Source organism: Chiloscyllium plagiosum, chromosome 12 (genome assembly GCF_004010195.1).
Source record: "Chiloscyllium plagiosum isolate BGI_BamShark_2017 chromosome 12, ASM401019v2, whole genome shotgun sequence".
Taxonomy (NCBI): Eukaryota; Metazoa; Chordata; class Chondrichthyes; order Orectolobiformes; family Hemiscylliidae; genus Chiloscyllium; species Chiloscyllium plagiosum.
The window spans coordinates 78,288,508-78,313,848 of record NC_057721.1 but is presented as its reverse complement, the minus strand read 5'-3'; the positions used below and the strand labels follow the sequence as shown (position 1 = coordinate 78,313,848).

Sequence of the window (25,341 nt, the reverse complement as noted above, 5' to 3'; positions counted from 1 at the left end):
AGGAACCACAAAGGCAAAAAAAACATAATTGGAGTTGTGTATAGACCTCCTAACAGTGGTCAGGACCAGGGACGCAACATGTACCGGGAAATAGAGAAGGCATGTCAGAAAGGCAAGGTTACATTGATCATGGGAGACTTCAATATGCAGGTGGACTGGGTAAATAATGTTGCGAGTGGATCTAAAGAAAGGGAATTCATAGAATGCTTACAGGATGGCTTTTTGGAACAGATTGTCATGGAGCCCACAAGAGAGCAGGCTATTCTGGACCTAGAGCTTTGCAATGAACCAGACTCTATAAAAGATCTTAAAGTAAGAGAACCCTTAGGAAGTAGCGACCATAATATGATAGAGTTCAGTCTGGAGTTTGAAAGGGAGAAGGAAAAATCGGATGTAATGGTGTTACAGTTGAATAAAGGTAATTATGAGGGCATGAGAGAGGAACTGACTAAAATAGACTGGAAGCAGAGGCTAACCGGGAAGACAGTAGAGCAAAAATGGCAGGAGTTTATAGGTATAATTTAGAAATGATAGTAAAAGTTTCTTTCAATACATAAGAAACAAACGAGAGGCAAAAGTAGAAATTGGGCAACTCCAAATTTATGCAGGAAGGTTAGTGATGGGAGATAAGGAAGTAGCTGAAGAACTTAACAAATACTTTGTGTCAGTCTTCATAGTGGAAGACATGAGTAATATCCCAACAATTAAGGAGAGTTAAGGGCTAGAATTGAGAATGGTAGCCATTACAAAAGAGAAAGTGCTAGAAAAGCTAAAAGCTCTAAAAATTGATAAATCTCCTGGCCCGGATGGGGTACATCCTAGAGTTCTGAGGGAGGTGGCTGAAGAAATAACAGAGGCGTTTGTTGTAATCTTTCAAAAATCACTGGAGTCAGGGAAAGTCCTAGATGATTGGAAAATCGCTGTTGTAACCCCCTTGTTCAAGAAAGGATCGAGTTAAAAGATGGAAAATTATAGGCCGAGTAGCCTAACCTTGGTTGTATGTAAAATTCTAGAATCCATCATTAAGGATGAGATTTCTAAATTCTTGGAAGTGCAGGGTCCGATTCAAACAAATCAGCATGGATTTAGTAAGGGGAGGTCGTGCCTGACAAACCTGTTAGAATTCTTTGAAGAGGTAACAAGTAGGTTAGACCAGGGAAACCTGGTGGATGTTATCTACCTAGACTTCCAAATGGCGTTTCATAAGGTGCCTCACGGAGGCTGCTGAGTAAGGTGAGGGGCCCACGGTGTTTGAGGTGAGCTACTGGCATGGACTGAGGATTGGCTGTCTGATGGAAGGCAGAGAGTTGGGATAAAAGGTTCTTTTTCGGAATGGCAGCCAGTGACAAGTGGTGTCCCGCAGGGTTCAGTGTTGGGGCTGCAGCTGTTCACTTTATATATTAATGATCTGGATGAAAGGATTTGGGGGCATTCTGGCTAAGTTCGCCGATGATGCAAAGTTAGGTGGACAGGCAGGTAGTTCTGAGGAGGTGAGGAAGCTGCAGAAAGATTTAGACAGTTTAGGAGTGGTCCAAGAAATGGCTGATGAAATTCACCGTGAGCAAATGTGAGGTCTTGCACTTTGGAAAAAAGAATACAGGCATGGACTATTTTCTAAACGGTGAGAAAATTCATAAAGGCAAAGTACAAAGGGATCTGGGAGTGCTAATCCAGGATTCTCTAAAGACTGACTTGCAGGTTGAGTCTGTGGTTAAGAAAGCAAATGTAATGTTGTCATTTATCTCGAGGGTTGGAATGTCAAAACAGTGATGTGCTACTGAGACTTTATAAAGCTCTAGTTAGGCCTCTTTTAGAATACTGTGTCCAATTTTGGGTCCCACAGCTCAGGAAGGACACACTGGCACTGGATGGTGTCCAGCAGAGATTCACACGGTTGATCCCTGGAATGGTAGGCCTAACATATGAGGAATGGCTGAGGATACTGGGATTGTATTCTTTGGAGTTTAGAAGATTAAGGGGAGATCTAATAGAAACTTATAAGATAATACATGGCTTGGAGAGGGTGGACGCTAGGAAATTGTTTCCATTAGGCGAGGAGACTAGGACCCGTGGACACAGCCTTAGAATTAGAGGGGGTCATTTCAGAACAGAAATGCGGAGACATTTCTTCAGCCAGAGAGTGGTGGACCTGTGGAATTCATTGCCACGGAGTGCAGTGGAAGCCGGGACGCTAAATGTCTTCAAGGCCGAGATTGATAGATTCTTGTTGTCTAGAGGAATTAAGGGCTACGGGGAGAACGCTGGTAAGTGGAGCTGAAATGCGCATCAGCCATGATTGAATGGCGGAGTGGACTCGATGGGCCGAATGGCCTTACTTCCACTCCTATGTCTTATGGTCTTAAGATGGCAAACGGCTGTTCGTGTCATGATCCTGAAAAGGAGTGAGCTACAGTGTGAGGTATTGAGATAAGCATAGAGCTTGTAGAGGGTTGGCTGAGCTCTGGAGAAGAAGTTCGTAGGCACCACTAGTCTTTGTAGCCTTGACAAAGACAGTAGAAGTTTAGATAAAAAGAGAGTGAAATGCTTATAAGTCAAAGGAAGCTTTCTTAGATTTACTCCAGGTATAGTGCAGTTTACGAGTGTAATCTTTGAGTGAAAAACAAAAGTTGGAGAAGCACAGCAATGTGGACTGAGGATCTGACAGAAAGAGATGCCTGCTTTTCAACAACCTTGCAACATCTCAAAACACTTAGAGTACTTTTGAAGTTTAGTCCCTGTTATGAAGACATGCATTTGTAATTTATACATAGTAAGCTCCCACTCACGCTGTAATAGTGACCAGATAATTTGTTTCAATGAATCATGTTTGTGGAGTACATTTTGACCAGAATTCTGGCTTTCATTTGAAATGGCGGCTTGGAATCTGTTACATCCTCCTTTTACCTGACATATGGCAGTTCCAACAGGTGAAACACTGATTGGGAGTACAACTTAGTCCCATGACCTTCTGATGTGGAGGCAAGAATGCTACCCACTAAGCTACCCTGACACTTAGTTTGAGAAATAAATTAGCTGTTCAGCTCACCTGTTGGAGGAAGGTGCCAGCCAAAGAAGTGTAGCTGAAGGCTTTGACATAGAATTAGAAAGAAGGGGTCATAAGTAAGACGAATGGAAATCATGAATCACTGGATGATGCATTTCCAGTTCTGCCACAATTGAAGATGAATGGCCGCAAATTACATGGCAAATGGGGAAATGGTCTAGGTTAATATCCAGGGTAAAAACAATGACTGCAGATGCTGGAAACCAGATTCTGGATTAGTGGTGCTGGAAGAGCACAGCAGTTCAGGCAGCATCCGAGGAGCAGTAAAATCAATGTTTCGGGCAAAAGTCAGGTTAATATCCAGATGGGACATGAAAGTATCCTTTGTACAATACTTAAAGTGCCTATTTGAAAGGAATTTGAACAGTTTCACAGCCCTGCTCCCAGTGATCAGGAGCCTAAAGTAAAAGCTGCATCTGGTTGGAACCTGAGGTGTGACCTTATAGAGGTTTACAAAATTATGAAGGGCATGGATAGGGTAAATAGGCAAAGTCTTTTCCCTGGGGTATGGGAGTGCAGAACTAGAGGGCATAGGTTTAGGGTGAGAGGGGAAAGATATAAAAGAGACCTACGGGGCAATTTTTTTCACATAGAGGGTGATACGTGTATGGAATGAGCTGCCAGAGGAAGTGGTGGAGGCTGGTACAATAGCAACATTTAAGAAGCTTCTGGATGGGTATATGAATAGGAAGGGTTTGGAGGGATATGGGCTGGGTGCTGGCAGGTGGGACTAGATTGGGTTGGGATATCTGGTCGGCATGGATGGGTTGGACCGAAGGGTCTGTTTCCATGCTGTGCATCTCTATGACTCTAGATCTCAGAAGGCTATTGTGTTAAAGATGGTCTGAGGTTGGACCCATGGGCATTGTTCCGCTAAACAGGGTGTAATGGTACTGTTTATACAGTTCTGCTGTACCTGATGTGAAGACTTAATAATGACAATAGTGAGCTCCGTTCCTGCAACCTAGCATCCTTAGTGTTATGAGCACAAATATCTAACTCTTGGATAAAAACTGTTCTTGTCATTTCCAAGTTTTCCTTCCTTCTGTTCCTCATTGTGTTGTTGACTAGGTTCTTCAGTGTCTTTTATGCTTGCTTCCATGTCAGCCATTTAGCATGAGTACTGGTGACAGTCACATTGTAATCAACAGGTTTATGTTATTAATATGCCTGAATGGACAAATTGCACTCACTGACCTGCTCCTGTAGGATATTCTTCTGCTCCCCACAAAATTAATTTCACTTGTGTCACCATCACTGACAGACCTGTAACCTTCGGGATTTTATTGTACTATTATGCATGTCGGGCAGCATGGTCACTCAGTGGTTAGCCCTGCTGCTTCATGGACCCGGGTCCAATTCCAGCTTCGGGCAACTGTGTGGAGTTTGCACATTCTTCCCATGCCTGCGTGGGTTTCCTCTGGGTGCTCCAGTTTCCTCCCACAGTCCAAAGATCGGATAGGGTAAATAGACAAGCTCTTTTCCCTGGGGCGGAGGGGTCCAGAACGCAAGGACATAGGATTAGGGTGAGAGGGGGAAATTTTAAAAGGGACCTAAGGGGCAACTTTTTCACACACAGGATGGTGCATGTATGGAATGAGCTGCCAGAGGAAGTGGTGGAGGCTGGTACAATTACAACGTTTAAGAGGCATCTGGATGGGTTTATGAATAGGAAGGGTTTAAAGGGATGCGGGCCAAGTGCTGGCAAATGGGACTGCATTAGTTTAGGATATTGGGTCGGTATGGATGAGCTGGACCGAAGGGTCTGTTTTTGTGCTTTATATATTTGACTCTATGTGCAGGTTAGTTGGATTGGCCATACTTAATTGCACGTGGTGTCCAGGGATGTGCAAGATAGGTGGATTAACCATGGAGAAACACAAGGTTACAGGGATATTGTGGGGGTTGGGTTTATGTGAGATGTTCTTTTGAAAATTGGTGTGGATTTGATGGACCGAATGGCTTGCTTCCACGCTGATTCTTTGATTCTATGATGTCCAAAACACATGCTGTTCAGAAAGCTTTCAGATTATTTTACTTCTTTCGTGGGATGTTGACATTGCTGACCAGGCCAGCATATGTTGCCTTTGAACTGAGTGCCTTGCGAGACCTATCAGAAGGCAGTTAGGAGTCAGCACACTACTTCAGGTCTTGAGACACATGTTGGCCACATCAGGTAAGAAATGGCGTATTTCCCTTCCCTAATGTACTCTTGTCAATTAGATATTTTCTTTAGGACAGATGATTATTGGTTGCATGGTCACCATTAGTTTAGGTTTAAATTCCAGATTTCATTAACTGAATTCAGCCTTCACCGTCTGCTGTAGAGGGATTCACATGCATGCCCCAGGGTCTTAACTTAGGCCTCTGGATTGCTGATCCACTATGTCACTACCTGCCTAAGTTTTGGAAGGATAAAACCTGTAATTGGACTGCTAAATGCTTCTACTTGTATTGTGTTTCAATCATGAGCAATTATAATTTACTGAAATGCAAGAGAGGAAATGATTGTGTGAAAATTTAAGTAATGCCCATTTTTAAAATTCACTTGAGGGACTTGGGCATCACTGGTTGGCCACCATTTATTGCCTGTCCCTAGTTGCCCATAAGATGATAGTGTTCCTCTTGAATTGCTGCAGTCCACATGCTATCAGTTGATGCACAACACCCTTAGGGAGGGAATTCTATGACTTTGACCCTGTGACACTGAAGGAACGGAAATACATTTCCAAGTCAGGATGGTGAGTGGCTTGGAGGTGAATGAGCAGGGGGTAGTGTTCCCATGTATCTGCTGCCCTTGCCCTTCTAGATGGGAATGGTTGAGAATTTGGAAGATGCTGTCTAAGGATCTGCCGTGTATCTTGTAGATAGTACGCAATGCTGCTGCTGAACATTGGTGATGGAGGGAATGGATGCTTGTGGATGTGATGTCACTCAAGTGGGTTGCTTTGTCCTAGATGGTGTCAAGCTTCTTGATTGTTGTTGAGGCTGCATCCATCCAGGCAAGTGGGAAGTATCTCCAATGCAAGGATCATACATTCAAAATTATGTTCAGACTTATCAGAGGGTAGAGAGATTTATTGTGAACATATGAACAAGGAAGAAGAATAGGCCACTCGGCCCAGCGAAACTGCTCTGCCGTTTGATAAAATTATGGCTGATCTGAGTTTCACCTGAACTCTACATTCCTGCATTTCCCTAGTAATCTTTCATCACCCTTGATAAGAATCTTATTTACCTCTGCGTTAAAGATATTGAAAGATTCTGTATATGCTCCCTTTTGAAGAAGGGAATTCCAAGGACACTTAACTTTCTGAGAGAAAATAATGTTTCCTCATCTGTGTTTTAAAAGAAGACGGCCCCTTATTTTTAAACTGTGACCTTCGTTCTTGATTCTCCCACAAGAGGGAATATGCTTTCAACATCCACCTGTTAACATCCTCTCAGGATCTTCTATTTCACTTAAGTCATCACTGACTCTTCTAAACTCTAAAGGATACAGGCCTAGTCTGTTTAGCCTGTCCTGAGGAGGTAATCTACTAATGCCAGATATTAGTCCAGTAAATCTTCTCTGAACTTCAGCCAATACATTAAAATCCATCCATAAGTACGATGACCAGTACTTTACTCAGTACTCCAGATGTGGTCTCACCAATTTCCTGTATAGATGAAGCATAACCATCCTTCTCTTGAATTCAATTCTCCTCGGAATGAAGCAGCATTCTATAAGCTTTTCAATTACTTGCTGTACGTGCACACAAACCTTCGATGATACATGTGAGAATGTGTGTCGGGTATAAGCAGGCAGGGAAAGAGTTAAGTTTTGAGTTTTGTGAAACGAGGTTCAGTTGAGCATGACTCAGATCAGATATGAACTTGCAGTTAACAATGGGGTGCTGGAGGCAAGGGTAATGGGTTAACAAAGGGGAAAAGCATTCATTATGTAGAGTCATTTAACAATATTGGAAGCTATCAGCATGTAAGGTCAGTTAATAAGGGGAAAAGTATCCATTATGTGAAGCCAGTTAACAAATTTAAGAACATTCATTGTATAACAGCAGATGGCTTAATCTTTACTGTTGACACTCGCTGATTGTAATGTGTATGTTCCCTTATCTGGATCCTCCTCCCTGTAAATGACTCTATATTTCATTAAGAAACTGCTGTTTGAGAGGAGGCTGAGAACTCATGTCTCTGTGCACATGGGCAATTGTTCTCTCTCCCTCCAGGGCCTGGAATAAAGATGAAGGAGGTAAAACCATACTGTGTCTCTGAGCGTCTTGCTTCGACTGAGGCAGGGGAACGGCATGACACATGCATTATTGAAATAGTGCCAGGCTGAGAGACTTTGGTTAAGTTGGAGATACGAGGGAAGCTGCTTTTTCATTCTTAGAGCAGAGATGTTCAAGAGGAAATTTGGCAGAGGTGTTCAAAATTGAGAGGATTTGGTGGGGGCTACTGCTCCTGAGTTCAATGTTCCAATGTTCCTCAGCAGAGAGAGAGAATTGTTTCCAGTTGGTACAGGAAAAATCTGATAATTGAAAAAAAAGTCAGTAGCTGAGGTTTTTAATTGCAGTGGGTTGTGCTTTGAATTTGGTGAAGTTTGTAATTTTTTTTCAAAATGAAAACTCAAGAAGCAGCAGGATTTAAATCATAAAGATTTTATTATAAAAAAAGATCAAGAAACATCATTAGTAATAATCAAATACTCAGTTAAATAGTTGTATTAAAATATTTAAAATATAAAGGACTCAGTTACTTATAGTGTAAATCGACCCGTTTAATCGCGTTCTTGTCTACACTTATGCAGCCATTTGACTTACACTCTAAATCCCAAATAAGATGTTTACCAAAAATTGAAATATTAACCATTTGTATGAGGACTGTTTCAAAGCTGTGTATACAGGTGGAAATGTCTTGGGCCTTTAGTTTACCTCTACAAGGTTGCCCCTCCAAATCCCTTTCATCTCTCTGTTTGTCTGTCTGTCTCTTTCTCTCTCTGTGTCTCACTCACTCACTCTCTCTCTCTCTCTCTCTCTCTCTCTCTCTGTTTCTGTTCTGCAGGCAGCCTGGTTAAAACTAAAAGAGAAAACCAAAACTGCTGGGAACAGCCCACACCCATAATCTGTGTACTCCTATAACTCTTGACTCCTTTCCTCTTGTTTATCTTCTTGGTAACTTGGTTATATCATCAGTTGCTGTTAGCCACTGATGATATAACTCTTTCAGCGGTATCTCTTTTTTTTTGGTGTTCACTTGTGGGCATCTCTGGTGAGGCCAGCATTTATTGCCCATCCCTAATTGCCCAGAGTACAGTTAAGAATCAGCCACATTGGAGTCACATGTAGGCTAGACCAGGTAAGGATGATAGATTTCTTTCCTTAAAGAGCATTAGTGAGTTCAGAAGGGCTTTCTCAATATTCAGCGCAGTTTCCTGGTCATCATTCGACCCATAATTCCAGATTATTTTTGTTGAATTCTAATTTCACCATCTGCCACAGCAGGATTTGAACCCAGCTTCCCAGAACATTAGTTGAGTTTCTAGATTAATAGTCTGGTGATAATGCGTCTAAATGTTTGCCTCCCCTTTTAAGAGGACCATCATATCACGCAAAATATGTGTATTTTTTCCAAGTGAAAACATCGTTCATCGCAGTTATAATGATTTTGGTTCAACTTCCTAAAAGAGTGAAAAACAGATTCACTGTAGAATTGTAGATGGTATATCTTGATGCTACTGAGTGTATCAGTAGTGGAGAGAATGAACTTTTATGGATGTAGTGCTAATCAAGCAAGCCAGTTTATTCTGGATGGTGTCAAAGCTTCCTGAGTATTGTTGGAGCTGTACTCATCCAGGCAAATGGAGACGTATTCCATTACATCCCTGACTTGTGTCTTATAGATAGTGGACGGGCTCAGGGAATTCAGCAGGTGAGTTGCTTGCTGCAGAATCCCTAGTCTTTGACCTGTTCTTGTAGCCACAATATTTATATGGGAAATTCAGTTCTGTTTCTGATCAGTGCTGAACTTCAGGATTTGCAGTGGTAATACAATTGATGTCAAGGTATGATGGTTAGATTCTGTCATGTTGGAGGTGGTCATTGTATGTCACTTGTGTGACGAGTAATGTTACTTGCCACTTGTCAGCCCAAACCTGGATATTGCTGCATTTGGGTCTGGACTGCTTCCATGTTTGGCAAGTTGTAAATGGGACTAAACAGCATGCAATCATCAGCGAGCATTTCCACTTCTAATGTTATGGTGGGAAGATCAAGTCGCTAAAGTTGGTTGAACCTAGGACACTACCCTGAGAAGGTTATGTAGTAATTGATTAGGATTGAAATGATTGGCTCCAACAACTGCAGCTAACTTCCTGGGTGCCAGATATGACTCCAACCAGCAGAGAGGAGCTGCTCCTGCCGATTCTATTTTTCCTGGAGCTCCTTCATACCAAACTTGCCCAAATGCTACCTTCATGTCAAAGGCAGCCACTCTAGTATCACCTCTGAAGTTAAACTCTGCTCCATGTTTATACCAAGGTCAGGAACTGGATAGTCCAGGCAAAACCCTAACTGCATGTCACGACCTCTTACCTTTTGAGGAAGGGAAGGTCATTGATGAAGCAGCTGAAGATGTTTTCCTCATAGACATTGTCATAAGCAGCTCCTGGAGTGAACCCCTGTGACTGAGGGGATTGAATATTACAATTAAAGGAAAACATATATGAAACTGATGGATCAAATTAAAAATTCATTCAAAGTCATTAATTTGTGAGGAAGTTGTGCCCACTGGAATGTTTATGGTTTTGCTTCTTTTCTATTTTTCTCCAGTTCAGTTGATAATACCTTGTTGGTGAAGTAGGAATGTCAGAGTCTGCATTTTCCTCTCAGTAGCTTCCTTGTGACCTTTGAAAGCTGCTGAAGTGCCATCAAAGTAACACTTCATTCACACGTTTGAGCCTTTTCTGCACCATTCTATTATAAATAGCGTATGTAACAGACATGTACTTATAATGCCTATTTATATTCCACTGACAGGGCTCAGGTTTCTGATGAACTTGTGAATTATGTCAGGCACTGCATACTTCCTCATTTCATGTGCAGTTTCACTTTTCAGTCTCAGTTTTGATTCCTTCAGGCTTGTTGTTTTTTCAGTTTCTTTTTTCGAAATTTCTGTGTATTCTCCTTGGAACAGTACAGCATAGTACAGGCCCTTCGGCCCTTGAAGTTGTGTCGCCCTTTTATCCTACTCTAAGATTAAACTAACCTATATACCCTTAATTTTATTCCTTCATCCATGTGTCTATCCAAGAGTTGCTTAAATGTTCCTAATGTATCTGACTCTACTACCACTGCTGGCAGTGCATTCCACGCACCCACCACACTCTGTGTCAAGAACCTACCTCTGACATCTCCACAAAACCTTTCTCCAATCACTTTAAAATTATGCCCATTCGTGATAGCCATTTATGCCCCAGGAAAAGTTCTCTGACTATCCAGTCCATCAATGCCTCTCATCATTTTGTACACTTCTATCAAATTGCCTTTCACCTTTCGTCATTCCAGTGAGAAAAGCCTTTAGCTCCCTCAACCTTTCTTCATAAGATGTGCTCTCCCGTTCAGGCAGCATCCTGGCAAATCTCCTCTACACACTCTCTAAAGCTTTCACATCCTTCCCGTAATGAGGTGACAAGAACTGAACAAGTATTTCAAGTGTGGTCTAACCAAGGCTCGATAGAGCTGCAGCAAAACCTCAGTTCTTAAACTCAATCCAGGTGCTAATGAAAGTCAACATGCTATATGCCTTCTTAACAACACTATCAACTTGGGTGGCAACTTTAAAGGACCTATGAACGTGGGCCCCCAGATCCCTCTGTTCCTCCACACTGCCAAGAATCCTGCCTTTAAGCCTGTATTCGGCATTCAAATTCAACCTTCCAAAATGAATCACTTCATAATTTTCCAGTTTGAACTTCATCTGCCACTTCTCAGCCCAGTTCTGTATCCTGTCAATGTCCTGTTACAATTTACAACAGCCCTCCACACTATCCACAACTCCACCAACCTTCGTGTCATCGGCAACCTTACTAACCCACCTTTCCACTTCCTCATCCAAGTCATTTATAAAATTCACAAAGATCAGAGGTTGCAGAACACCACTGGTCCCGAGGTCCTGGTTGAATACTTTCCTTCTACTACCACGCTCTGTCTTCTGTGGGCCAACCAATTCTGTATCCAGACAGCCAAATTTCCCTGTATCCCTTGCCTCCTTACTTCCTCAATGAGCCGACCATGGGGAACCTTATCAAACACCTTGCTACAATCTATGTCCACCCCATCTAGTGTTCTACCTTCATTAATGTGCTTTGTCACATGCTCAATGAATTCAATAAGGTTTGTGAGGCATGACCTGCCATTCTCAAAGCCATGCTGACTATCTCTAATTAAACTATGGTTTTCCAAGTCATCATGAATCCCATCTCTCAGAATCCTTTCCAATAACTTGTTCTGGGATTTTGTCATTGAGCCTGATCATATGGAGGATAATTCTCACCTGTGATTGACCTCAGAATTTTTTTAGATTGGCTTACTTACAGTGTAGAAACAGGCCCTTCGGCCCAACAAGTCCACATTGACCCTCCGCAGAGCAACCTACCCAGACCCATTCCTCTACATTTACCCCTTCACCTAACACTACGGGCAATTTAGCATGGCCAATTCACCTGACCTGCACATTTTTCGAGGAAAATGTAGGAACCGGAGCACCCGGAACCGGAGGAACCGGAGCACCCGGAGGAAACCCACGCAGACACGGGGAGAATGTGCAAACTCCACACAGAGAGTTGCCTGAGGCGGGAATTGAACCCAGGTCTCTGGCACTGTAAGGCAACAGTCCTAACCACTGTGCCATGTGCCCCCTCCTTCAAGATTACTTCACAGGATATGGGTGTCACAGCCAAGACCAGTATTTATTGCCCATTCCTAATTGCCCCAGAGACAATGATGGTGAGGTGCCTTCTTAAACCACTGCAGTCCTTGGAGTGTGGGGACAGCCATGGTGCTGTTAAGGAGCAAGTTCCCAAGGTTTTGATCCAGTGACACTGAAGGAATGGTAATATAATTCTAAGTCAGGCTGGTGTGTGGCTGTGATAGGAACTTGAAGGTGTTCGTGTTCTTCTTGATGGTAGAGGTAAGGGATTTAGAAGATGCTGTCGAGGGAGCCTTGATGATTTGTTATACTGCATGTTTTGGATATCACCCTCTATTAAAAGCTTGATCACACTGAATAACTGGAAATGGTTTTCAGCAGAATGCACCAACTTCACAACACACCCCAATCCCCTCTGCTTTTGTGACTTTGAAGTTTTGACACCCACCTTTTCATGCATTTCAATGAAAAAAGATGAGCTTGTTGGTTTAGTTTAGCCAAGGTGTGGAGAAGAGCGATGAAAGATAGAAAGTTCCTCTTTTTCAATCCTAGTTAACTCATCTTTAGAGGTGTGAAAATAAATTCTTAAATTTATATAGTGATTTTCACTTCCTCAGCACATGGCAGAGTGGTTTACAACAATGAAGTCCTTTTAAAGTGTAACATAGGAAAATCAGCCACTTTGTGCACAGCAAGATTATACAGGCAGCAGCATTACCAAGGACAGATACTTTTTTAAATTAGGAATATTGAGTGGAGGATAAGTATTGGTCAAGGCACGGGGTGGGAATCCTGCTGTTATGAAATCTTTGATAGATTTAATCTCTTATCTGAAAGGCAGCCCTTCTGAAACTGGAACACTCACTCAGTTCAGCAATGGAAATATCAGTCTGTGTTTTATCTAGCAGTGTCAAGAGTAGGACATGAACCCCTGATTTTACGATTCAAGACTGCTAGTTATTGAGCTATACTTGAGACTGGTGGGGAAGTGAGAAAACCTCCACTGACTGGCGCAACTCTTGGTGGTGTAAAATGCATGTTGTGACTATCAAGTTCAGTTCTGATGGCTCTGTGGTTGAATAGCCTTTTGATGATCTCTGTTCATCCATGTGTGTAAAGCATCTATTTGGATGAGGTGTTGCAAAGCTTCTGATGCTTTAGAGATAGTCCCCAGTGTTAGAGGGGAAAGAAATTAGGAGAAAACAAATCTTAAAAATCCTGTACAGAGTTGGTGCACACGGAGTCAATAGGTTTCTCCTTATCTTGTTAGTACAGATTCTGTTTTCCTTAATGAGATTTGCATTTGAATCCAGCACAGAGTAATGGGCGAGAAGTCCGCTTCCTTTGCTAGCTGTAGGGGTCTTTGTGAGGTGAGTAAATCACTTGCACGCACCTTGTTCTGTCTTTCATTTTGAGCTCGGGGGAGAAGGAGCAGTTTATCATTTTTGGTCATATTGAAGGGTGGGGGGAAGGGGTTTGTCTGAGAAACTGGGGCGAGAGTCATTGTGCTTTCAAGTTATTTATGTCATCTCCAATCCTTAAGACTTCATTGTACACCTCAGTACAGAGAGTAAAAGAATGGGCATCCATGATGCACCCTATTTCAGAGCACCTAATGGAATTGTGCAGAATAAGGTTAAACCTTGGTCTTCCTTGGAGTCCGGAGCAGTCCCAGCAGACTGGAAAATAGTACATGTGACGCCACTGTTTAAAAAGGGAAGTAGGCAAAAGATGGGGAATTATAGACCAGTGAGCCTAACCTCTGTAGTGGGGAAGATGCTTGAGTCTGCATCTTCCGCCTCGTTGCCCGAAACGTCGATTTTCCTGCTCCTCGGATGCTGCCTGACTTGCTGTGCTTTTCCAGCACCACTCTAATCTAGACTCTGGTTTCCAGCATCTGCAGTCCTTGTTTTTACCGGAAAGATGTTTGAGTCTATTATCAGGGAAGAAATAGCAGGTCATCTCAAAAGAAATTTGAGATGACCTGCAGCATAGGTTTATGAAAGGCAGGTTATGCTTCACAAATCCTTTGGAATTCGATGAAGACATTTCAAGCAAGATGAACAACAGGGACCCAGTGGATGTGGTGTACCTAGATTTCCAAAGGCCTTTGACAAGGTGCCGCACATGAGGCTGCTGTATAAGGATGCACGGTGTTACGGGTGGAGTATTAGTGTGGATAGGGGATTGCTTGACTGACAGGAAGCAAAGAGTGGGGATAAATGAGTGATATTCAGGCTGGCAATCAGTAGCCAGTGGGATGCCTCAGTGATCGGTGTTGGGACCACAATTATTCACAATTTATATGAATCGACGTTTCGGGCATTAGCCTGAAGAAGGGCTGAAGAAGGCCTGAAGAAGGGCTAATGCCCGAAACGTCGATTCTCCTGTTCCCTAGATGCTGCCTGACCTGCTGCGCTTTTCCAGCAACACATTTCCATAAATGAGTGCTATTCAGGCTGGCAATCAGTAGCCAGTGGGATGCCTCAGTGATCGGTGTTGGGACCACAATTATTCACAATTTATATTGATGATTTGGAGTTGGGGACCATGTGTACGGTGTCAAAATTTACTGATGACACTAAGATGAGTGGCAGAGCAAAGTGTGCAGAGGACTGTGAAACTTTGCAGAGGGACATAAATACATTGAGGGAGTGGGCAAAGGTCTGGCAGTTGGAATAGAATGTTCGTAAATGTGAAGTCATTTATTTTGGTAGGAGATTATTACTTGAATGGTAAAAAGTTGCAGCATGCTGGCTTGCAGAGGGACCCTGGTGTCCTTGTGCATGAATCACCGAAGGTTGGTCTGCAGGTACAAGTAATTAGGAAGGCAAATGGAATTTTGTCCTCCATTGCTAAAGGGGTTGAGTTAAAAGCAGAGAGATTATTGTAAGAAACAAACTCAATAAAATTATACGAGACCACCAAAGCTGGAAACCAGACAATTTATTTTACGATCTTGCAAGAAAGGACCCCAATTGCAGAAAGCAATTGAAGTGATGATTCAAGATCTGGTTTAACATTTTGTATCAATTCTGCTGGTACATTCCATCCTCGGACATTTCATTAACTTGTATCATTTTGTATAGCCCAAGCATTTCGGTTATCTCAGCTTATTGCTGAAAACATAATTTTTAAAAAGAACTTATTTGCTATAATAATTACATACCAAAGTTAGTATTTAATTAACCACAATTATACACTGAAAAGTAGAGATACTCTTCCCTAAATACCTGCAGAGTTAATAGTTCTCTTGCTGTACCCCTTTTCTGTATGCTTTTTCTATATCTGTAAAAACAACGTTTTTCCCCATTTCTAACATTATGTTACAGCTGTACAAGGTGCTGGTGAGGCCACACCTGGAGTGCTGTGTGCAGTTTTGGTCTCCTTACTTGAGTTAGGCTGTACTGGCACTGGAGGGGGTGCAGAGGAGGTTCACTAGGTTGATCCCGGAGTTGAGGGGGTTGGTTTATGAGGACAGACTGAGTAGACTGGGATTATATTTATTGGAATTCAGAAGAATGAGAGGGGATCTTATAGAAACATAAAATTATGAAGGAATTGATAAAATAGAAATAGATAGGATGTTTCCACTGGGAAGTGAGACTAGGACAAGAGGGCATGGCCTCAAGATTAGAGAAAGCAGGTTTAGAACTGAACTGAGAAGGAACTTAATTGTTAATCTAGGATTGTTAATCTAGGTAATTCCTTGCACAGTGAAGTACTTGATGCTGTTTAAGTAATCGCTTTTAAAGCTAAGGTAGATATATTTTTGAAAAATAAATAAATTAAGGGATATGGTGAAAACGCGGGTGTGTGGAACTGAGTCCATGAAAAGATTAGCCGTGATCTTTATTGAGTGGTGGAGCAGGCTCGAAGGGCCAGACAGCCTACTCCTGCCCCTTACGTTCTTGAAGTGAACCAATGCTGGAGTTGCTCAATATCAGCACAGTTACCCAAGTTGTAACATTTTTGACTTTGTACACAGAATTTGCGGGTAGTTCATTAAAAATAAAAAAAAATTGTACTTGTGTATTGCATTTCCCATTGTTTATTTCCTGTAGTAATGACAATAGAGCTGCATACATTTAGTGGACCACACTAAGAATGGCATTTCAGCCAGTGCGCAAATTCTGCTTTACCCATTTTTGAGAGACAGCAATGTTTTCATATCAGTTTTTACAGTTTACAAAAGAAAGCCCAAGGAAATGTGGGTGTTGGAAATCAGAAATGTAAGTAGAAATTGCTGGAAAAACTCAACAGATTTGGCAGCATCTGTAGAGAGAAAGCAGTATTAACATTTCAGTTCCAGTGGTCCTTCAGAACGGATTGCAGTTAGGTAAAGATTGGTGTATCTGGTGAAGATGGATCCCAGGGAGATGTGGTATCTCATTTTGTGCTTGGGAAATCTGCAGCCTTCAGTATTCAATATCGGGTCCGATAATTTTAGGGCCTGAACACCTTGTCTCATATGTTTTCCCCAACTCCCACACACCAGGCCTTGTCATCTCATGGGCAGCTACCACGCAAAGCCCATTGTCAGCTGCCGAGGGTTGCCATTAGCAGCTATTGATTTGCTCTGGCTGACATTTACCACTCCCTTTTCTGTCCTACTATTGTTCTCTCTCTCTGCGCTCCACATCCATCAATCATTTTACCGCCTATCGTCCCATCTTCTGCATAAATACCAACCTTTTCCTATCTCCAGTCAGTTCTGAAGTAGGATCGCTGGACCTGAAACATAACTCTACTTTTTCGCCACAGATGCTGCTTAGTTTTTCCAGCAGTTTCTTTTTAAATTTCTACAGTTTGTCATTTATTGACCTAGTTCTACTCTTGGTTCAACATTAAAATCTGTTGCAGATCCCCATAACTCAATAACTAGGTGAATGGTACTTATTCAGCATTCAAAGTAGCATGACTGGTGATTATGAAATCTTTTTTTATACAAAAACAAATTTTTAATTATTTATATTGAAACTGTTGTGTATTGATCATTTTTTGTGAAATTATGTGAATTAAATATCAGCCTTTGATTACCTTAGTACATTAATACTAATGCAACAGAAAAATATTTACCTCGACCCTCTTTAATGTGCGATAGGCTTCTTGTGCAACATCACAAGCCCATGACCTGAAAATTACTCTTGCTGCCAGTGTTTGCCTTGGTCTTTACACATGTGAAATGTTCTACTTGGACACAGCTTGTGTTTGGAAGAACAAATGAAACTTGTAAGTTTTAATGAACAATCAGGATGAAAGTGTCTGAATAGAAGAATGAAAATGGGATCAGGTGCTTCTTTATGCTTCTTGTCAGTTGACAAGGATCATTTCTAACTTGGTCTGGACACTTTTAGCTGATAATACATGTTTTATTTTTCTTGTCGCTAAGAGTGTTGGAAGCCAGTATCGCAGAAAACAAGGCAAGCTTGAAAAGGACGCAAGGGGAGGTATGGAGTGACTCAATAAATCCGTATGATCGGAAGCGACAGGAGAGCTGTCCTGTTGGGCTGAAGAATGTAGGAAACACCTGCTGGTTCAGTGCTGTCATTCAGGTGAGAACACAGTTTGTTGTTTCAGGTCCAAACAATTTCATTTCTCCTGGAGCCCCTTTCTACCCTGTATTTCAGAGTTCCACCCAGGCATATCATTTCTTCACCGCGGGATGTGCAGAATGAGAGTCATAAGATTATCCCATTGCAAGTGGAGTTGGGATTGAGCCCGACTCTGCCCTCCATCTTGAGATGTGGTGGGCTGTCCAGTGAATTACAGACTCGGGTCTTGGGAAAACCGACCTTTCAAAGACGGAGTCTTTCAGCACTTATTTAGTGTATTTCACAACTCCAGGGTCTCCCAAATCACTTCTCGAGCCTGTAAAGTATTTTGTGTTGTAATAGTGGAAAAGCCTCAGCCAATTTCTGTCCAGAAAGATCCCAGATATAAAAAAAAGAGTGATCAAATCATTGATTTTTGCAACGTTGGTTGAACAACAACAGTGGAGGGAAGCTTCCCCATTTCACTTCAAAACAACACTTGTGCATCTTTCCCATCCACCTGATAGGGAAAATAAGTGTTCGGTTTAATGTCGCATTCGAAAGATGGAACCTATATGCTCCACTAGGATAGCAGTTTTCTGTGTTTTTGAATGCATTGACTGAGTGATTCTGTAATCTATGGTGTGAGATGTGCTCAAAACAAATAGTGGCATTAACCTGATACAGATCCAGCACAGGGCTTTGCTCACTGTGAATGGGGGATGGTGAAATACCACTGAGTTCCAGAACAGTTTGAGTTAGCTGCACTGTTCTCTCTCTCTCCTTTAAACACCCCCCACCCTGACAGCTGCTGTCTAAGAAACAGATGAGTCTGGAAGTGATACCATGGATCAGGTAGCAGTTCCCTTCTGAGTGACTCACTTGTTTGTTTATACTGGTTGTACTTGGTTTTCTTTTATGGGACAGCTTGCTGTGCTTACTGACTATGCTTGCTGAGTAAATTGCTCCCATTTTACAGCACAGTGTATTTCCTGAGAACATCATAAGCCTTCATTGGCAGAAAGTCATTTTCTCTCTCGCTGTTTCTCCCTTCACTGCTTCAGAGTTCATTGGAAGAAGACCCACTTCTTGGTTGCTAAATTCTGGCCTTGCATTGAATAAGCAAATTCCTGTCTGTTTTTTTTTAATGCTGCCTTTGCTCCTGCGAATTTTACCGTCACGATGTTTATGAGCTGTGCTGCTCCTTCTTTCTTTGATTTGTTCTTTCTTAAACTGTTGAACTCTTTTATTGCCCCAAGTTGCCTTATTGTTCTGCAAAATGTTCAAACACTAGCTGATGAACCTCCTAATTGTTTCTTATTGATTACCTTCTCTTAATTTCTCTTTTCGAATAAGATAGTGTCCAGCAACCTTCTCTTAGGCTTATCAATAATGACCTATAAATCTCTAAAGTAAAATAAAAGGTGGGGAGGCTGGGGAGGATGCAAGCATCAGAATCCAGAAGTGGAGGCAAATGGGAAACACCAGTTCCTCTTACACCCACACAACAGAAATGACAGAAGAAAATGCCAGCTCTGAAAAAGTGAAGCATTTTAGTCGAAAGATAACTTTTTGAGGAGGTAAACCAGGGATAGTGGAGTCCCCATTCTTGCAAAAGGGAGAAGGTGCATATATTCCAGATGACTCTGGGTGCAGCAAGAAGCTTTAAGGAATTACGATTGGAGGGCGATGCATCCTACTGGGTTGACATTGTGATCAGAAAGTGATTTTGTTTTAAAAGATGGAACAACCAAAATATTGAACTTATTTTGTTCCTGGTCTTCAGATGTTAGAATACTGACTGTGACCAGTTCAGTCATTATATTGGATAGCGTTGACAATGTGAGTAATCTTTTTCTTTGGGTGATTTGCTCCTGACCCCCAGCTACACCATAAGACTACAAGTCGTAGGAGCAAACTAGGCTATTCAGCCCATACAGATCCACTGTTCAGTGAGATCATGTCTGATCTGATAATGCTCAACTCCACTTCCTTGCCTTTTCCCATAATCCTTGATTTACTGACCTATGCTTGTGTATAATTGCCTCTGCTCATTGTCTAGCTACTTTGAATGAATTGTTCTTTATACATAGGCCTAGACAATCAGTAGTGAGGCTATTTGCAACCAAATTGAATTTTGTTTAGTCCTGTATATTAACCATGCAGGGGAAGAGAAAGGAGCTGAGTTGTGGAGGGTTGCTGTGTGTGTTGGTGGTGGTCATGTAGAATTGAGCTGCAGAGAATCTGCATCATTTCTGATGAAGAGCTTGTGCTCAAAACGTCGACTCTCCTGTTTCTCGGATGCTGCCTGACTTGCTGTGCTTTTCTAGTACCACACTCTCAACTCTGATCTCCAGCGTCTGTAGTCGTCACTTTCTCCCTGAGAATTGAGCAGAGATGCTAAGCATTTTGTGGGTAAATATGACATTGACTTGGAGGGAGGGACGTGAGAGTCGAAGCTTGGGTGTGTTGGGTGCACAGAGTGGGTGCCAGAGTGGATTGATGTGATGTTGGGGGAGGGAGGCTGTGTGCACATTATGGTGGGGAAAGTTGCCCCCATGGACGGGGGTGGGAATGGGGAGAAGAACATGGAGGATAATTATTGATGTGGAGCATGAATGACAGTGAAGAAAGAACCTTGTGCACTTGATGTCAACTGCACTTTATATAATATGTTTATAAAAGTGTCCATGATTTGCAATCACCTGCCATTCAGAGTAGGTGTAAACAAGTGATCATCACTGTCCCACTGCATGAGATCCATTACAACTTGGCAAAACGTTATTTAGGATTAATGACTTCATAGGGCTTCCATTGACTTTCACATGCTTATTTGGAACCCTCATAAGTCAGGTGTTATGGACAGAAATGCCCTATGAATTACTTCTAAGAATGCTTACTTGCCATGTGGAAAATAATTTTCACCTCAAGTTCTTCTTCCTTTGCCATTTACCACTCACCCAATTGATTCTCTGTGGGAAGTGACAACTGTGCACTGAATCTGCTCAGACTAAAAAAAATGTTGTTAGATTGAATTGGCATTGAAAGGTGTCGCTGTAACTGCTAACATCTCATACCAAGAAGCAGCCAAGACCAAAAGCTTGAAGTTTCAGGCATCATGAATCACACATCCACCCTGTGTTCTGATGGCACCATGCTGTTGTGGTGCACAGTGTACAGCTGGGCTGCACCTTACGTGGAATATTCCATTGCCCCATGCTAAAACGTTCTTCTCTTTTTTTGAAGGTGCTCACTTGAAGAATTGCCCAAACATTTTGAGTGCAATTTTACATTTGTACCCAAGAATCTTCAAACTGTGATTCTAGTGTCTGCTGTGTTAATTAACCTTGACATAGGACATTCTTTGTAGCACAGGTGATTTTGTTTTTCCTGAGCTTACTGAAGAACATCTTTTGTATTTATATAGCAGCTCAGAAAGTTGCACAGCAGTTTACAGCCAGCATGGTACTTTTGTAGGAGAGTCGCTATTGTAATGTAGGAAACACGGCAAGCAATTTGTGCACATTAAGCTCCGACAAACAGAATGAGGTAGTAGTTTATATTGTGAGCTTTTTGATAGTTGGTTCAGGGATAAGGACATGTGAGAGAAGTCCCTGTTGTTCTTTGGATAGTATTGGGGGATCTTCACCTGAGAGAGCAGATGGTTTAACGTCTTGCCTGAAAGATGACCCCTCCAACAATGCAGCACTCTGTCAGTATTATACTGGAGTATTAATTAACATTATGTACTTAAATCACTGGTTAGGGACTTCAGACTCTGAAATTAGAGTTCTCCCAGTAGTTGGCCACAGTTTGACTTTATTTCACCTAAACCTGTCCAATTTGAGAGTCTAGACATGGATCTTTACAAATGTACAATTGTTCTATAAATCCTGAAGCAGAAAACCAAAGAATCTAACGTTACTAGCAACTCATTTATGTACAGAACATGGTTTTATGGCAAAGGTGATATCTTTGAAGCTTCATGAATGTTGAAATATGAGCAAAGGCTGTTAGGCAGATAAGGTCATGCACTATTGCAGATTAGATTGCCTGTTCCTTCTTGTGTCTGCAAAGTTGTCTGTCAGATTTGTGAAGGAATGCTCCAGTAGGTGCATCGTGTTCTCAATAGCCAATGCTGCCGGATCATTTTGGAAAGATATTCTGTGCTTGAATAACCACTTGTGGGGGAGGAAACAGACTTCTTGTTACTTCAGTCTTCATTCTTCGTCTGATAATCCTAAGTGTGCACCTGCTTGTTTTCACTGATAGTGCCTTGTAATTTTGAAAACCTTTATTAAACTTTTGCAGCAGTTCCTTCGAACTGAAGGAGGCATTTCTCAATGTTTCATTGCAGAACATTTCTATCTGGGCTATTCAAGGCAAATGAACTGGAAGAGAATATTTTTTTCAACCTGCCACTGCTACTCATGGTTATCACCATTAAGAAGGGAGGAACAGGAAAAGACCACTTTGTCTTTAAGCCTGCCCACCATTCAGTGAGATCATGGCTGAGTCTCAGCATACCTCATATATTGGCCTTTGTATCATGCCTTTCAGTGCTTTTAGCTGTATCATTGTCTGCTTTAAATGCAGCAGTTTTTCTATCAGCCCCCATTTGTGAAAGAGAGCTTCTGAACATCTGTCATCCTGTTGTATGCTGAAGTGGTTCTGAATTTCACTCCTGAAAGTATTTTCTCTTTATCAACCTAATCTATTCGCCTTAACATCCTGAAAGCTTTGACCAAATCACCTCTTCATTGTCTGCATTCCAAGGATTCTGGCCCCAGTCTGTGCAATCTCACCTTGTAGCTTAACTGGTTCATTGTGGTAAGCTCCAACATCAGTACTACTTTCTCAAGGTTCTCCATCTGGCCTAAAACCTGTATGGATTTCAGATTGAGGGCACGTTAATGTTCAGTTGTGACAACCTGGATGGTCAAATAACTTGGGAACCTCATATGAATATACACCAGATAATTAAAGTCTCCTGATTCTGATGAAGTTATTTATAGCAAGGAATGGGAGCCTTCAAAATAGAGAAGCAAGAAAGTTGGGGTGTGTCACTTTTGATGTTTAGCCCTATCAGCCATGATTCAGTGGTAGTACTCTCATGTCGAAGGCACATCATAAAGAATGGAGCACATAATCCAACATGACATCCCCAATGCAGTACTGAGCGATGCTGTAATATTAAATGGAATTAAGCATTACAATAGAGGTCTTGTTTACCCATGAAGATGGCATGTAAGACCATATTTCAAAGAAGACCAGGAGATAATGTTCTGGGCAATGTTTATCCATCAATCAACTTCATTAAGATATTATTTGGTCATTTATCTCATTGCTGTTTGTGGAATGTTGCTGTGTGCAAATTAGAAAGGACTGAAGAATGGTTACACCCGAAATATGAACTTCTCCACCTCCTGATGCTGCCAGGCTTGCTGTGTTCTTCCAGCCTCCTGCCTGTCTAATTTGGATTCCTGCATCTGTAGTCTTCTTTGTCTCTAACACTGTGCAAATTGGCTGTTGCAACTTCTGCTTGACGTTAGTGACTGACAACTTGAATCCATTTTGTTTTTGTCTGTGCATAAGAATATAGGAGCGTAAGAACTGGGTGCATCAGCACAAACAATTAAACCTCTCGAGCCTACTCTGTCAAAATTTCACCATCTGCAATGATGGGATTTGAACCTATGTGCTGAGAACATTGGCCTGGGTTCTGGATTATTAGTCCAGTGACTAGATCATACCTTTACTATCTCCCCTAACAGACATCTGTGCAATCTGAGCAATTTGTTTAAATAAGAGCGTCCATTTAACAAAAGTTGTGCAGCATATTTTCAAAGTCGGTTTATTAGCTATTCGAAGTGTACATTTCTGTTCTTTTACAGTTGCAGCTATTTTAGCTGCTAAAGTAGCAAAATTTATAAATGTAAACATTTCAAATTAATTGTACAAACAAATCTCAAGTACATGTCAATGACTTCATTTCACAGAGTGCACCATGTAGGGAGCTTTGGACCGTTTTGTTCAGTCCAGGCGTCTGGTGACACGATGAGCACCAAGGGCGGCACGGTGGCTCAGTAGTTAGCACTGCAACCTCACCCGGGTTCGATCCCAGCCTTGGGTGACTGTCTATGTGGAGTTTGCACATTCTCCCCATGTCTGCACTCTTCCGGGTGCTCTGGTTTCCTCCCACCGTCCAAAGATGTGCAGTCAGGTGGCTTGGCCGTACTAAATTGCCCATAATGTTAGGTGCTTTAGTCATAGGGAAATGGGTCTGAGTGGGTTACTCTTCGGTGTGGACACGTTGGGCCGAAGGGCCTGTTTCCACACTGTAGGGAAGCTAATGTGACCAAAAGAGTCTAGGAGTGCAATGCTAACATGGTGATACAACTGCATTAATGTTGTTTGTCCAATAACATGTTAATTTTAAAATGGGAATATTAGTCTTGAAAAGACAGGTAAATGAAATAATATTAAAAACAATTTCTTCCTGTATTTATTTTTAAGAAATGCAATACAATCACTAACAGCATTTAAATTGAATCCTTTGAGATATCCCTTAACACATTTTCTATTTAGGCAAAGAACATTCCTGAAGCAATTACTGACATGATCTTCCTTTCTTCAGATACTTTTGCTTTTCTTTTTGGCATCATATTTCTTGAACTATAGTTGTATGTGTGAACGATTATGTGGTGTGCATGTGGACAATTATGGGGTATGTGTGGTTTTCTTTCAGCTGCTGCAAGGAAAAACTAGTGAGTACACTTCAAAAGTACTTCATTTTCTAAAGAGCGATTTGGGACATATTGAAGTTGTGAAACTTAGTATAGAAATGCAAGTTTATTGTGTTTTCTCATTTGCATCTTTCTCTTTTTACTCATTTTATCTCTTTTCTTTGTGTTTTCTTTTATCTCCTGATAAGTTCATTTCTTTGTGTGCGTAGAGTTGCTTTTATATGACTTGTAAACTGGCAGCAGTTAATGTACCTTTTTGTCTTCTCGTTCCCTTTAGTCCCTCTTTAATCTGCTCGAGTTTCGGAGACTTGTCCTGAACTATGTCCCGCCATCTGATCCTCAGGATGTACCTCAAAATCAAAAGGTGCGTGAATTCTGTGACTCTTTGCTTGCAGCTGCTATGAGATGCTGGACAAAACAGGCATTCATCTCACCACTTTGATCCTAAGTGAATTAATTTCATCCTAGGCAGGCATTCAGTGTTACCAGTTTCAAATTAATCAATTCATGGAAGCATCATCATCACCATTCTATCTCCAATCTTACCCCCTACCTTTCTGTTAACAAGTTAACATGATTCTTGCCTATTCCATCCTAACTTTCTCCGACCAGTCAAACAGCCAATTTCCTCCTCATCTCCTGAACTAAGAAATGAAAATTTAAAAAAGAAACTTTGGAATAATCCAATGATGTTTCACCTGTAGTGCCAGAAATAGTGTTGTGAAGGTGATGATTAATTCCTTCAGCACAATTCCAATAAACTCGACATGTACTCATCGAGTCATAGAATCTAGGTAAAAACAATGACTGCAGATGCTGGAAACCAGATTCTGGATTAGTGGTGCTGGAAGAGCACAGCAGTTCAGGCAGCATCCGAGGAGCAGTAAAATCGATGTTTCGGGCAAAAGCCCTTCATCAGGAATAAAGGCAGAGAGCCTGAAGGGTGGAGAGATAAGCTAGAGGAGGATGGGAGTGGGGAGAAAGTAGCATATAGTACAATAGGTGAGAAGGGGGAGGGGATGAAGGTGATAGGACAAGGAGGAGAGGGTGGAGTGGATAGGTGGAAAAG

General features: G+C 41.7%; 1 protein-coding gene across 3 annotated transcripts in view; it reads left to right on the top strand.

The window, feature by feature from the left end:
* usp25 (ubiquitin specific peptidase 25) overlaps nt 1-25,341 on the top strand; it is a 209,958-nt gene that overhangs the window by 58,425 nt on the left and 126,192 nt on the right. For all 3 annotated transcript variants that reach the window (XM_043701415.1, XM_043701414.1, XM_043701413.1), the window contains exons 5-6: nt 17,385-17,547; nt 24,550-24,636. In XM_043701415.1, coding sequence (XP_043557350.1) covers nt 17,385-17,547; nt 24,550-24,636 — 250 coding nt within the window. The remainder of the gene's footprint in view (nt 1-17,384; nt 17,548-24,549; nt 24,637-25,341) is intronic.